The 15,595-nt window shown below is 42.1% G+C and overlaps 1 protein-coding gene across 1 annotated transcript in view; it reads right to left on the reverse strand.

The window, feature by feature from the left end:
• RPAP2 (RNA polymerase II associated protein 2) overlaps positions 1 to 15,595 on the reverse strand; it is a 74,867-nt gene that overhangs the window by 27,967 nt on the left and 31,305 nt on the right. Inside the window, exons 10-11 of the mRNA XM_056123093.1 lie at positions 11,712 to 11,792; positions 7,141 to 7,209 (exon numbers count right to left, since the gene is read on the reverse strand). Of these exons, the coding sequence (XP_055979068.1) occupies positions 7,141 to 7,209; positions 11,712 to 11,792 (150 nt within the window). The remainder of the gene's footprint in view (positions 1 to 7,140; positions 7,210 to 11,711; positions 11,793 to 15,595) is intronic.

Genomic DNA, 15,595 nt, shown 5'->3' on the forward strand with positions numbered 1-15,595 from the left:
TATCTGAGTTCCCTCATAGCCCTACTGGTAGACAGTAACTTCAATTAAATCTTATCATATTTTCATTACAAAAACTTTCAGCAGTAATATAGGGGAGTTAGAAACTAATTATTTTTATCACAGTGAATAAATAAACATTTAAACTTCACAATGCAAAAGCTACTATAATAGCAAACACCATGAAATAAATAAAATCTAAGATTAATACAAGCAAAACCAATCAAACAAAAATAATTATGAGGTCTGGAGAGATAATACAGCTAGTTGGGTACTTGCCGTGCAAGTGACTGACTCACGTTTGATCCCAGGATGTCCATATGGTCCCCTGAGCACTGCCAGGAATAATTCCTGAGCCCAGAGCCAGGATTATCCCTGAGCATCACTGGATATGGTACCAAAACAAAACAAAACAAAAATCCAACCAATCAAACAAACAAAAAATCTTTAAGGGGCCAGAGAGATAGTACAGTAAGGCGCTTGCCTTGCACTCAGCCAACCTGGGTTCAATCCTTGGCATCCCATATGGTTCCTGGAGCACTGTCATGAATAATTCCTGAATGCAGAGGCAGGAGTAAGGCATGAGCACTGCCAGGTGGGGACCCCAAACAAAAACAAAACAATAACCTCCACCCCCCCTGTTAAAAAAACAACAACAACAAGCCATTACAATATGGAAGAATAGAAAATAAATACCACAGATTAGTCATGGTTTAGACATTTACTATATATGGTCTCAGATTCAGCATTATGATTTTTTATAGAGGCCAACAGGTAATTCTTTTGCATAGCTGATAGAATTCCTGAAAATAACCCCAAAGTGATGGTATAGAGTTCCATGAAGGTCTGAAACCAATGAGAGCAGGCATATTTAAATTTTGGAAAAACTGGAGGGGGATGTGACTTTATAGTACAACACAAGACTGGCATGTGGCACTGGTTACTAAAATGCCCACTGGACATTAGACGAGGAAAAACAACCTTGGAAGTTCAATCTATAAAACCCCCAATACATTGCCAGTGGAAATTTAAAACAGTGTTCTTGCAGTGGAAACAGCCTAGCCATTCCTCACCAGATTAAACAGTTTATGATGCAATAATTTTAAGATGCCTAAGAATATATCAAAGAAAACTGGAAAAACATATCCACACAAAAACTTATATAAAAATGTTTAACTATAGTTTGTTACTGTGTCTGGCATATCGAATACGTCACGGGGAACTTGCCAGGCTCTGCCGTGCGGGTGAGATACTCTCGGTAGCTTGCCGGGCTCTCCGAGAGGGGCGGAGGAATCGAACTTGGGTCAGCCATGTTGGCTGCATGCAAGGCAAATGCCCTACCAACAAGCATCTCAATGATTTTCTATTATAGTCTCAAAATACCCACAAAAAACTGGTAATGTTCAGATAAAGACTTTGGCATATTTTTGAAAACCAATGTATTTCTGAGACTCAGGTCTTCATTTAGAAAATTTGTGATGGGTGGGCTAAAAAATATCACCCTGCTGAGGCCAAAACCCTTGGACTTCTTTCAGCATGCCTGTGCCCTAGGGAAGTATCTTCTGCTCTCTGCATGACAGTTATATTCTGCTCTTCTCTTGTGATGGCTTTGTTTAGTGGGTCAATGTTGGATTTGCTGAAATATCATTTCCCAGCCCTTCCATGTTACTCCCTCAATGATGAAATACTCAAAGCTTTTTGGGGGAATGAATTATTGCATGGTTTCTGCCTAGCAAGTGAGTCAAGAGTTCACGGAAACAATTCAGATAACTAAAATCAAAGCAGACATTTTTGGAGAGGATCTTGAAAGCTTTCCAGTAGAGACCATCAAGGATATAAAACAAGGAATAGGATTTATTCTTGTTTGATCACTAGAAATCACTTTCTACCCTCTATTCTAAGGGATACAAAATATTTACCTTCTTCATTAGGTAACCAAATCATTCCCAGGGAACAAAGAACACCTCTTGCTCTCCCACTAAGAGACAATTGGTTTTTTACAATTAACCATAGATGATAGTAATAAAAATAGTGACCTATTTACAAAGAGCATCCTCCACCCAGATCCTCCATCTTCCAGTAGGCAGGGGTCACACCCACCAACTGCCCCCGGCGCCAGGTAATCCCATCAACGGCCAAGATCCAGAGATTATAAAACCCAGCTTCCAGAAGACAACAGCGCAGTCTCCTGCCCCTGCGCTTGGCTGTCCTCGCCGGGGCCCCTTGGAGGGGGGCGGGTTGAGTTTCCCTCCCCGCCCCGAGCAGAGCTCTGGCAGCCGAAGGCCTCCAGAACCAGCCACAACCATGCTGAGACCACTGTCCACACGTGTGAAGGAACCGGCAGAGGAACACAGGCATGCGGGTCCCGGGGCTGAGATCTCCAAGCTTGCTCAGATCGGGTCTGAGTATCCTCCACCCAGATCCTCCATCTTCCAGTAGGCAGGGGTCACACCCACCAACTGGCCCCGGCGCCAGGTAATCCCATCAATGGCCAAAATCCAGAGACTATAAAACCCAGCTCCCAGAAAACATAAGACATCTTATTATCTTGTTCTTACTTTTGGACAACTTGGCAGTCCACTGAATGTAACCTGCCCACACGGCAGAGTCTGGTAAACTCCCCGTGGCATACCCAATATGCCAAATACCAGTAACAATGATGGGTCTCATTCTCCTAACCCTGAAAGAGCATTGAATATGGCTCTTTTAAAATCTCAGGGCTAGGACCAAGAGAGACGTTACTGGTGCCTGCTTGAGGCAATCAACGAACAACAGGATGATCGTGATCGTGATTTACAAAGATTCCAGCACTAAAGCTGGGTAAAGAAGCTGCACTGTATTTTATCAGCTTATTTACTTTGATTTTGTGGCAGCACTTGGTAATGCTCAGAGGTTAGTTCCCTGCTAAAGGGTAGTTTCCTGGCACTGGTTGGGGAAGCATGTTTAGGGGGCCAAACCTGGGCTGCCTCCATGCAAAGCAAGTGTTCCAACCCTAGAAGCCATCTCCTGAGGTCCTGAATTGTTTCATTTTTAAATATGAGTGGTCATGGCAGGAAGGGATTTCCATTTCTAATATGGGTTACAGGTAAAAAACTCAAGGGCAATCTGCTCCTCGATAACTTTCTAAAAGGCTTTCCTATAGCTTTGGTCTTTTCTGAGATGACCTTTGCCTTGATTTCTCAGCCTTGGGTTAACCAGATGCATAATCCACTTTTGTATTACAGGTATAATTTTATATTACAAGTATAATTACAGAGAACTAAAGAGGCTCAGCGTAAAGGGAAGAGGGAGAGGAGAAGGGAGGGGGAAATTCCCTATGGCTATAACATTTTTGTAGAAACACTGGTCAAATCTTCTCCAAGAAACTATTCTGAATATTGTGACCATGATAAAAAGTATCTGTATCTGTTTTATTGTTTTAAGGGGAAGGTGAGAAGATATATAGACGTTAAGGTGATATATTAAGACAAACATGAAAAAAACGAGAATGCATCATAAAATGTACTTTAAGTTACTGTTTTCTCTAATTTGGTAAACAAACATCTAAATATATAAATACATTAACAATCTTTACACAACAGAGTATGGAAATTTTTTTTCAAAGATTTTTTGATTGAATCACTGTGAGATAGACCCTTACAAAGCAGTTCCTGAGTAGCTTTAGTCATACAGTGTTCCAACACCCAACAGTGTACATTTTCTAGCACTAGTGTCCCCAGTTTCCCTCCCAGCACCTCCCCCTTCTCCCTCTCTCCCTCCCTCCCTTCCTCCCTCCCTTTTCCTCTCCCTCCTTCCATCCCTTCTTCCCCTTTTGGGCACTATGGTTTGCAATGCAGAGAGTAAGAAGTATTAAATATTTATATCACACTATCTATATACTCACATGTGTATTAAAAAATCATGCATTAAGATTATGGAAAGAAACGACTATCTTAATAGAGAATAATTTACGTGGGAGTATTAGATTCAATTTTGTATTGTTTCAGCATGCATATAATTTCAACATGTATTATTTCAATACGGAACACGTATTATTTCAGCAACTTTGTATTATTTCAATGGGGGGGCACTGGATTGTGTGTGTGTGTGTGTGTGTGTATAATTTTTTTTTTTAGGCAGACCAAATACATTTGAAAGCCACTGATCTAACTGAAGGAGTTAGGAAATAATGAAAGAAAAGGATTCAAGGCAAATGGCAGAAGGAAATAATCCATGGTTTACTGCTACAACATCCAGACTGTGGAGTGTGAAACATGCTAATGTCATTAGGATGTGTGTAGTCTGTCTCTTGGATTCACTTGAAATATTCTTGTGAGTCACTGTTACTTGCGATTAGAGGTTCCCTAAACATATCCAAATTTTGGGATGTCAAATAGCATATAAAGAATTCACAAAGCTGTAAGCATGTTTGCTGAGCAACCTGGGTGCCTCTATTAAAATCAAAGTAGAGGTTTGTTTTTGTACGGAATAATCATGACATTTTAATGGTAGCCTTATTTTCTTTTTAAGCAACAGTTCTTTATTTTAAAGTTTACTATTATTTTTAAACATTAATTTTATTTTATTTTAGGGACCGTGATTAATAATACTAATAATGGCAGGTTTTCCTGCATAAAATATTACAGTATCACACCTTCTCCCAGTGTCCACGTCCCTCCACACTCTCCCAGTGTACCCTCCCCACACTCCAACTCCCTCTTCTCAGTTTCTGCTGCCTTTGGGCATTAGGGATTTCCTTGTTATGTTTATCTCCCACATATGTGGAAGATCATACTGTATCTGTCCTTTCCCTCTAACTTCACTCAGCATAATACTCCCCAGATCCATCCATATGTAGCAATAAATTTCATGATTTTGTCTTTTTGGGGCCAGACGTAGTAGTGCTCTGGGGTTACTCCTGGCTCTGCACTCAGGAATTACTCCCTGTAATTACTAGACGGTGCACAGGTGACCATAAAGGAGCACCCTACCCACTATACAATCTCTTCAGGTACCGCCTCCCCTATTTTTTTTTAATAGCCAAGAAGTATTGTGACAGGCAACATAGTTATACAGATGGCCAAAAGGTATCTGGAAAAAATGCTCTACATCACCACCGATCATTAGGGAAATGCAAAACAAAACTACAATGCGATATTAATTCACATCAATGAGACTGGGACACATTAAAAAGTACAAAAACAACCAGAGTTGGTGTGCACATGGGGGGAAAGGGACCCTTATTCACAGCTAAGAGGAAAATTGACCAATCCAGCATTTTTGGAAAACAACACGGGCACATCTTAAAAAACTAGGAACTGAGCTTCCATAAGACCCAGAAATTCCATATAGGGGCATCTACCCCAAGGATTCAAAAACTCAACTTAGAAAAAAAAAATCTGCACTCCTATGCTTACTGTAGCACTATTCACAGTAGTCAAAATCTGGGAACAACCAAAGTGTCCAAAAACAGGATATATGTTTTGAAAGAATGTGGCAAGAATCTGATACCAGAAACCCAACCAAAAAAAAAAAAAAAAACAAAACCCTGAACCTAACATGTGTTCTCAGTAAGCAGCTGCTCATTAAGATAATACTTCCAGTTACTCGCTTAGAAAGCAAGATTCTGAGATTACTGCTGGTTCTATACCTCTGACTTATCAACCAAAAAAGTTACTTCCCCTTTGTATAATGAATTGCAGAAGTACAGTTAAACAGTTATCTATGAGGGTTTATTAGCAGGCATAGGATATGGTGGGTGAGCAGAGATACAGGTATATCTATACATGTGTGTATTGGGGGGGGGGGGGCACTGACCAAAATACCTACAAATTTCATGAAATGGAAAGAACTTTCTAAAAAAATTGGTAAGATCTGTTTCACAAATGACTGATTCAACTGGAACACTTAGAAATGACAATAGATTTGTTCACATGAATGCTAAAAAATTTGTATCAGGGCATTCAAGTAAAGTTATTCTGTGCTCTGATTTAATGAACCGTGTGCGTGGTGTATGATTGGGAGACAGGGACTGGCTCACTGAAGCCTACTATAATGCTTCTCAGCGCAGTGTACCTGGGGAGTGATGGCAGTAAAACGTGTCACTCTGAAGTGATATCAATGAGAGAGAGAAGACAGGTCTGGAGATGATATCAGACTGGCTCATAACACTTCTTGACCTGTGAGTGTAAATAAGTATTCAATGTACTATGGGTTTCAATGACCTAAAAAGCACCAAGTACCAACAATAATGCAGTAATAAATGGTTCTCACAAGACAACTTTCGCAATTACACTTATTAAATGGTATCATTTAATAAGAGTTTTATAAAATGTTCTATACTTGCTTGTGCAGTATCTACATTAAACTGGTTTGATTTTAAAGATGTACATTATTTTGGAAAACAAACACGGTCGACCAGGGTTTGATTCCTCTGTCCCTCTTGGAGAGCCCAGCAAGCTACTGAGAGTATCCCACCCGCATGGCAGAGCCTGGCAAGGTCCCCATGGAGTATTCTATATGCCAAAAACAGTAACAACAAGTCTCACAATGGAGATGTTACTGGTGCCTGCTCGAGCAAATTGATGAACAATGAGAGGACAGTGCTATAGTGCTACATTAATGATAAAGGAAAACAAAATGACATTAGATATATTAGCAAACATACAATACTAAAAAAATGAGACCTAGTCAAGTTTAATAAAATGTAGTGTTTAAAAGTCTTTTTTGAAAGATAACATTTGTTTTGTTTTGATTTAGTTTTGGGGGCCACACCCAGCAGTGCTTAGTTACTCAGGTATCACTCCTGGCAGTGCTCAGGGAACCACATGCAATGCCAGGGATCAAGCTAGAGTCAGTTGCATGCAAGCCATGTGCCTTAACTTCTGTACTTTCACTCTGGTCCCAATGAATATTATTTAAGAAAATGACCTACTGAAGACAAGATGGTTTAAAAAAAAGAAAAAAGAAAAAAATAATTACAACTTATCAAAATAAGGCCTATCACTTTACCTAAAAGTTACTTTCTCATCTAGGAAAGAAAAATAAGCACAGAATAGAGGTACATTTACCAAAGAAATTAAATAATCAATGAATACTTTGCTTTTCCCTAATCAAAAATTTTCACATTTGAGATTCAGAGTTAAAATCTGGAAGAACACTTACAGTGACAACAACACCACAGCAATTAATGTCCACTCTGCAGGTTTGTGTATAATATTTCTATTTGTTAATCTGAAAGACATTAAGATAAAATTTACCAAAGGGTTATTAGCATTTAAATACATATGTTTTCTAGTATTAGATAAAACAAGTCTTATGCCTTATGTCAAAGAGTAGTATTTTTGTTATATTTTAATCAAAAAAGGATCAATAGCATAACAGAGCTTATCTTGCACATAGCTGCCCCAAGTTCGATCCCTGGCACTTCATATGGACCCTGAGCCCCACTAGGAGTGATCCCTGAGAGCAGAGCCAGGAGCACCACCTGGTGTCACAAAAACCATTAAAATAAAGTAAAATAAAATGAATGACCTAACTATTTTGCTAATTACAATTTGAATGAAAGAAATCAAGTAACATATCAAACCAATAGTCAATATTGTTTAGAGTATGTGCACATATGGCAAAAGTATTGAAACTGAAAAGACACATGTATTCATGTTAGTATTCTCTAGGGAATAAAGGACAATGGACTGAAAAGGAAAATGAACTGGAAAATAAGAGAACAAAGGTGATGTTAGATCCATGGAGCTCTCGTACTGTTTATTCTATATGTCTGAAACTGTCTTTCTCGGCTAGGTTTCTTTATATATTCTTTGCAATAAGGCCTGTTTCAACCACCTGTGAAATGTGACATTTCTTATATCTCCTAGCCCCAAACTTCTGACTCCCTTACCCTGCTTAAGCATATATGACACTCTGGAACAACACTTATCTCCTTCTAACATACAGTTAGTGGGACACTGCTTAAATAAAATGTCTGTGTTACTTATCCTACCTCTTAGGTTTCACTCTAAAGAACACAAAAACAACAATCCCAGAAGATCTATGCACACTTATGTGCACTACAGCTCTATTTCGAATAATCAAGATATGAAAACAATACAAGTGACAAATGATGGATCACTGGATAAAGAAGATATGGTATTTATACACAATGGAATACTATTCGGCTATATTAAAGATGACATAATGCTACTTATAAAAACATGCACAGAAATGGAGAATGAATAATTAAAAAGAAATGAAGAATGATACTAAGCAAAGTAAGTCAAAAGGAGAAACATAAATACTCGATGACTTAACTTTACGTGAAATATTCAAAGAAGGCAAAGTACATGCAAAACTGAACCAAAACAAACTCGGGTTTTGACTGAAGAACTGAGATTACCAGAGAGCATGAGGGGCGGGAAGGAAAGGTAGAGGAAGTCCAGTGAAAGTAGTGAAAGGAGGCTGGTGCCTTGGGTGTGGATGTGGTGTGGCAAAAGACATTTGATGGAATATGAAACTTCACTCCTAAAAATACACAATGTTGTAAACCAAACTAACGTAATTTATCAAAAACGTATCATGTTACTCCTTTTCATCCAATTCCAGTTTCTCCTCATCTGAGAGTAAAGGCAAACAGTGAGCACGGCAGTGGGCTGACCCGCAGCGATTCCACACCCATTCCCTACTCTGCTTCTCTGGCCCTGTCTCCCTTTGCCACTGCTCATTTCTCCAGCCTCTCCAGCATACTCAATGCTCTCTAAATAACCAGACCTGCTCCTGCTTCAGAGTTGTAGCATCCGCTAGTCTCTGTCCAGTATTATTCCCACAGACAGCAACAAGGCTTGCTCCCTCACCAGTGCCTCTAACATCTTTAAATAAGTAGCCTCTTCTCAAGGTCTTCCCTTATTCGTCTACTGTTTACATTTATTCCCTTTCCCTTTGTCATAGATGCTGCGATGAACACAGGTCACTGGACATACTCACTGTGATAGCATCCTCCAGTTGTGGGTGCAGATGCCCTTTTTAGTTGCAGTGCTTGTGTGTGTGTGTGGGGGGGGGTTGGGTGTGCACTTTAAAGTCGTAATGTTCACACACACTTGAGTTGTGGTGTGGGGACCAAATGGCAGTACTGCTGGACTGGTTCTGCTTAGTGCATGTGGTGTGGTATTGGGGCTCAAACTCTGAACCCCACACTTGCAAGGCAGGTGCTTTGCCACTGAGCCATTCCTAGCCCTTCCAGTAAGTCTACTGAAAAATCATGACTTTGGGGCCCTGAGATGGCTCAATGGTACAGCACCTGCATTGCAAGCTTGAGGCTGCAAGTTTGATCATGAGTTCCATTCTACATGCCTGTGTGTGAGCTCTGTTGCTTGGGATCCTGGGGCCACAGTAAAGAGTGTAGTCCAGTAAACTGCAAGCAAGTGTTTGATGACAACTGTAGAGTTGATAAATTCATGTAACCATTCAGGAAGAAAAAAAAAGGCACTAAGTGTTGACATGCTGCTACTGTCAGCCAGGGCACAAACATGACAAGGCATTTGCTTTCCCTTCAAAGTACTTCCCATAGAGACTAACACCCAAGACCAGTAGAGATAAGTACTAGGAGGATTACTCCACAGTTTAGAAGCTGGCCTCGCATGTTGGGGTTGAAAAAGCAGCTCAGATAGAGAAGGGACCACCAAGTAAAGGGTGCTAGGTGGGCCCACTCGGGATGGGAGATGCAGGCTGAAAGACTATAGACCAAACAAGATGGCCACTTAATATCTCTACGGCAAACCACAACACCAAAAAGGAGAGAGAGAGCAAAAGGGAATGCCCTGCCACAGCGGCGGGGTGGGGTGGAGGGGACAGGGTGGTGGTGGTGGGAGGGATGTTGGGACCATTGGTGGTGGAAAATGGGCACTCGTGGAGGGATGGGTACTCAACCATTGTATGACTGAAATGCAAGCACAAAAGTTTGTAAGTCTATAACTGTACCTCACGGTGACTCACTAATAAAAAATAAAAAATAACTTAAAAAAGTACTTCCCAGGGACAGAAGAGCAAAATTTCATTTGTTCTTGTGTTTCTGTAGTTTTGCTTTTTAAATTTTTTATTTGTTGTTGGGCCATACCCAGCTGTGTTCAGGGCTTACTCCTGCCTCTGAGCTCATGGATCACATCTATTTGTTTGTTTGTTTTAGGTCATGAGGGCTGGAGCGATAGGAGGGTTGGAGCAGTAGCACAGCGGGTAGGGCGTTTGCTTTGCACCTGGTCAACCTGGGTTCGATTCCTCTATCCCTCTTGGAGAGTTCGGCAAGCTACCGAGAGTATCTCGCCTGCACGGCAAAGCCTAGCAAGCTACTCGTGACATATTCGATATGCCAAACACACTTACAACAAGTTTCACAATGGAGACGTTACTGGGCCTGCTCGAGCAAATAGATGAACAAGAGGACAGTGCTACAGTTTTAGGCCACATCCAGCAATGCTCAGGAGTTACTTATGGCTCAGAGCTCAGTAATTACTCTTGGCAGTGCTTGGGGGGGCGAGATCAGATGCCAGTGATTGAACTAGGTCAGCCATGTGAAAGGCAAATGCCCTACTCACTGCACTATCGCTTCGACCCCAGGGGGATCACTTCTGGTGGGCTTGAGGAAACCTCTCCTGTTGCTGGTCTCAATCAATTGCAAGCACAGATGTTACATGATTAGTCTGAGTGATAATTTAAAAAATAAAAATGGTAATATTTTATACAAAACACTGAAACAAACACAATTCCAAAATGGAATTTGAAATTTAATGCAGATTTATAAGATCTATAATCTTGATTCATCACTAGTCTAAAATAACTTTGTTGTCAAAAGATGATTTTAACGCAAATCATGTTAGGAAAAATAAGAATTCATCACTGATATCAGTGAGTCATTACAAAGCAACTTGTGACAGAATCTCATGGCAAGCAAATCAACGTAACATTCTGGATAAATGACTGATGGAATTCAGTGGAAAGGACAGTTCCATTCACTGGAGAATGATTCCTCACAGAACTGAAGAGACCACCTAACGTTTGTTTCTTTTCTTTCTCTTTTGGCTTTTGGACCACACCCTGATGGTGCTCAGGGCTTACTTCTGGCTCTGTACTCAGGAATCACTCATGGTGGTGCTTGGTGTGATATGGAATGCTGGGGACTGAACTTGGGTTGGCGGTGTGCAAGACAAGTACCCCACTGCTATACCTCTCTGGCCCCAGGACGACGTAATGTTTCAGGTCTTACAGACTAACTGCAGACTGCATATTATGAGTCATCTGAGGAGCTTCCCAAACACATTAATATAAGCACTGATCAAATGAAACTCAATCTCTCAGAGTGAGACCGGGCGTAAGAGCTTGTTAAAGGTTTCCCAGGCAATTCTGAGGCAAAACTGGGTTGAGAAACTTCTCTTCTACAAGTTCCTATTATTGATCTGCATTCCCAAGAGAAGGATGTGGTTATTTACATGAACTCTTTTCCACTGTCAGGACCAACTATAAAATATCTCACTTAGCTCCCATCTGTCAACAATAGGGCACTATCCCCCAGGTTCCAGAAGTAGCTGCATTTAACAAAAACAGAATAAAGTTGTCTGGTAAAGGAGAAAATAGAACATTATTAATGGAGGTAAGTCACTGACTTTTTTCATCATTGTCCTACCTATGCATTCTGCAAGGCAATCTTTACATAAAGACAAATTAACTGAAGGAAAAATAATATTAACACTAACCTGAATGTTCGAACAAGATCTTTAAGTTGTGTATAAATATCTCCTGGTGATATCTGAAGAGGCCCGCAAAGTCCAGGCAATCTGAAAATTAAAAATTTCTTTAACAATATAACTTAGTAACACAAATACATGATTTGGATCTTGCCTAAGAGTACATTTTCCACAGACAATAATGACGCTATGGTAAAGGTTGATGAGAAGTCTTCATAATAATCCCACATGCTACTATGCAGTTTCTACTATAATATGAGGCACCGAAGGACAAAAAAGGTCCTTTATGTCTGCCATCTCTTGTTCTTTAGTTTTATTTTTCACCTCTTTATTTTCAAATATTAGGTAAATAGAAAGAACACAGGAAAATGAATATGAATTTCCTTTCACATGGTCCAATCTGGACTCTGGATATTCTTATTAAGTATTCAAGGTGAGAATAAAAGTTGGTACATTTTGAAAAAAGCAATTTGGTAATATATAACTTTTTTTTTTTTTTGCTTTTTGGGTCACACCTGGCGATGCACAGAGGTTACTCCTGGCTCTGCACTCAGGAGTTACTCTTGGCGGTACTCAGGAGACCATATGGGAGCTGGGAATCGAACTCAGGTGAGCCGCGTGCAAGGCAAACGCCCTACCCGCTGTGCTAGCTCTCCAGCCTCATATATAACATTTTGAATGTGAATGTTCTTTGACCCAATAATTTAGAAATAATCAGATAATCATAAAAGTGCATGTGGCAGAAATATTTCTAGTAACAAAAAACTGGAAACAAATGTCTATTGTAGGTGATTGGTTAAATTAAGATATACCAATATAATGGGATTTACCACATAGTCTTTCTCTTTATAACGTGTTGTACTGCCTAAATCTTTACAATAGGATATATTACTTTTAATTTAATTTTCTTTTGTGGTACCAAGGACTGAATACATGCAAGGCATGCACTTTATTATTGAGCCACATCTCCTGGTCCTAGAATGTATTACATTTTTGTGGGGGACTAGGGGAGGGGGTGGCACTCCGCGCCAGGTTGTTTTCACTAGGGGCACCCCAGATGAGGGCAGGCAAGAGCCCTCCCCGCCCCAAGGGACCCAGTCCCGGCAGCTGACCTCCACTACCCAACCACCGCCATGCTCCAGGCTGCTTTCTGACACATCATAAAACACTTCCTACCCATTTTCCATAATTACCATACCATGTTTGATGGAGTTTAGACAGTATGCATCAAATCAGAGAAATATATATATGCGTATATATATGTGTGTGTACATACATATATATATGTATATATGTATGTATGTATGTATATGCCTCTCAGAGAGGCCGGCAATCTACCAAGAGTATCCCATCCACACGAGCAGAGCCTGGCAAGCTCCCCATGGTGTAGTCAATATGCCAAAACTAGTAACTATAACAGGTCTCATTCCCCTGACCCTTAAAGAGCCTCCAATCGTTGGGAAAGACGAGTAAGGAGTGGCTGCTAAAATCTCAGGGCTGGGACAAATAGAGACGCTACTGGCACCAACTCGAGTAAACTGATGAACGGGATTACAGTGATACAGTGATACACGGGAGAGGGTATATACTAGTGGTGCTTGGGGGACCATATGTGGTGTTGGAAATACAAGTGGTACTGGCCACATGGAAGGCAAGTACCTTAACACCTGTATTATCCTCCAGCCTGAATATTGTTTCAGGGCAATACCCAGCAGTGCTCAGGGGATACTCCCAGCTCTGCGTGTGGCAGTTGCTTAAGGAGATGGCACAGAGGAACATCTGGTAATGGGAACAGAACCTGGGTCTTTTGCATGTACTGAATCCTTTGAGTACCTCTGAGGTACTGTTCCAGTTCAGAAGTTAACCTAAGGGGCTGGACAGATAGCACAGTGGGTAGGGCCTTTGCCTTGCATGTGGCCAACCCAGGTTCGATCCCAGCATTCCTTACAGTTTCCTGAGCACCACCAAAGTGATTCCTGAGTGCAGAGGTAGGAGTAACCCCCGAGCACTGCCAGGTATGACCACAAAAATTTTTTTAAATAAAGTTTTAAGTTCACTTAAAAGTTATTTTAGGGAGCTAGGGAGAAGTGGAGAGATAGTAAAGTCGGCAAGGAGCTTGCCTTACATGCAGCTAAACTGTGTTTGACCCCTGGCACCATATATGGTCCTCTGAGCCCCGCCAGGCATGATCTCTGAACACAGAGCTAGGAGTAGCCCTCATCATCACTGAATATCCCCCCTACCCACAAATTTTAGCACTGTCCTCCTGTTGTTCATTGATTTGCTTGAGTGGGCACCAGTAATGTCTCCATTGTGAGACTGTTGTTACTGTTTTTGGCACATCACGTATGTCACAGGTAGCTTACCAGGCTGTGCCATGAGGGTAAAATACTCTCGGTAGCTTGCTGGGCTTTCTGAGAGAGGTGGAAGAATTGAACCTGGGTCAGAGTGATAGCATAGTGGATAGGGCATTTGCCTTGCACGAAGCAGACCCGGGTTCAATTCCTCCACCCCTCTCGGAGAGCCAGGCAAGCTACCAAGAGTATTTCGTCCGCATGGCAAAGCCTCACAAGCTATTCATGACATATATGATATGCCAAAAACAGTAAAAACAGTCTCACTATGGAGACGTTATTGGTGCCTGCTCGAGCAAATCAATGAACAATGGGAGGACAGTGCTACAGTGCAGTGCTACCCACAAATTTTATTTTAATGAAAAGTTCCAAAGTTGATAACAATAATTCCATCTCTTCCCAGAGCTAACTACCAATATTTTGTTACACCTGCATATTTTTTTCTTTCTTCTTGTTTTAAAGAAATATTTTAAAGTAAATCTCTGATACGATTGGGGTGGAGCCGGCCCTTTCCTCCCTGTCCCAATGAGACCCCGAGTCGCTGCCCAAGATCTCTGGCTCCTGGTCAAGCTGCTTAATGGCCATGATCCCAGAGACTCAGAAACAAATCTTGAAACCCCAGAAATGCATCTGGATCCTGCAGTAGGTTACTGTCGCTGGGCCACCCCAGGGGGGAAAGGGTGCTGTCCCTCCACCTGCTCCACCTAGGCGGCTCAGTGGCTGCCATCTTCCAGAGGCCACTGGACAGTTTTGGGTCTGCAGTGACAAGACACGCGGGGCTCACAGGATGGGGGTGGAGCCGGCCCTTTCCCTCCACCCCAAAGAGACCCCGAGTCGCTGCCCATGAATGACCTCTCTGGTTCCTGATCAAGCCGCTTAATGGCCATGATCCCAGAGACTCAGACACAAATTTCGAAACCCAGTGACTTTTGGCAGAAATGTGTCCGGTCCCTGCAGTAGGTTACCGGCACTGGGCCACCCCAGGTGGAAATAGGTTTCGTGCATTGGCCTGTTCCCCCTGGCGGCCCAGTGGCCGCCATCCTCTAGAGGCCACTGGACAATGACGGATGGGCCCGAAGTGACGAGACACACGGGGCTTCACGGGATGGGGGTGGAGCTGGCCCTTTCTTCCCTGCCCCAACGACACCCCAAGTCACCACCCATGAACAACCTCTCTGGCTCCTGATCAAGCTGATTAATGGCCATGATCCCAGAGACTCAGAAACAAATCTCAGAACCCAGTGGCTTTTGGCAAAAATGCGTCCAGAACCCACAGTAGGTTACTGTTGCCGGGACACCCCAGGGGGGAAAGGGTGCTGTCCCTCTGCCTGCTCACCCTAGGCGGCTCGGTGGCTGCCATCCTCCAGAGGCCAATGAACAGTCAGGTTTGGGCCCACAGTGACGAGACACATGGGGCCTCACGGGATGGAGGTGGAGCCAGCCCTTTCCTCCCCGCCCCAATGAATCTGAGTCCCCACCCATGAGTGGCCTCTCTGGCTCCTGATCAAGCTGCTTAACGGGCATGATCCCAGAGACGCA

Source organism: Sorex fumeus, unplaced genomic scaffold (genome assembly GCF_029834395.1).
Source record: "Sorex fumeus unplaced genomic scaffold, SorFum_2.1 ptg000047l, whole genome shotgun sequence".
Lineage (NCBI taxonomy): Eukaryota > Metazoa > Chordata > Mammalia > Eulipotyphla > Soricidae > Sorex > Sorex fumeus.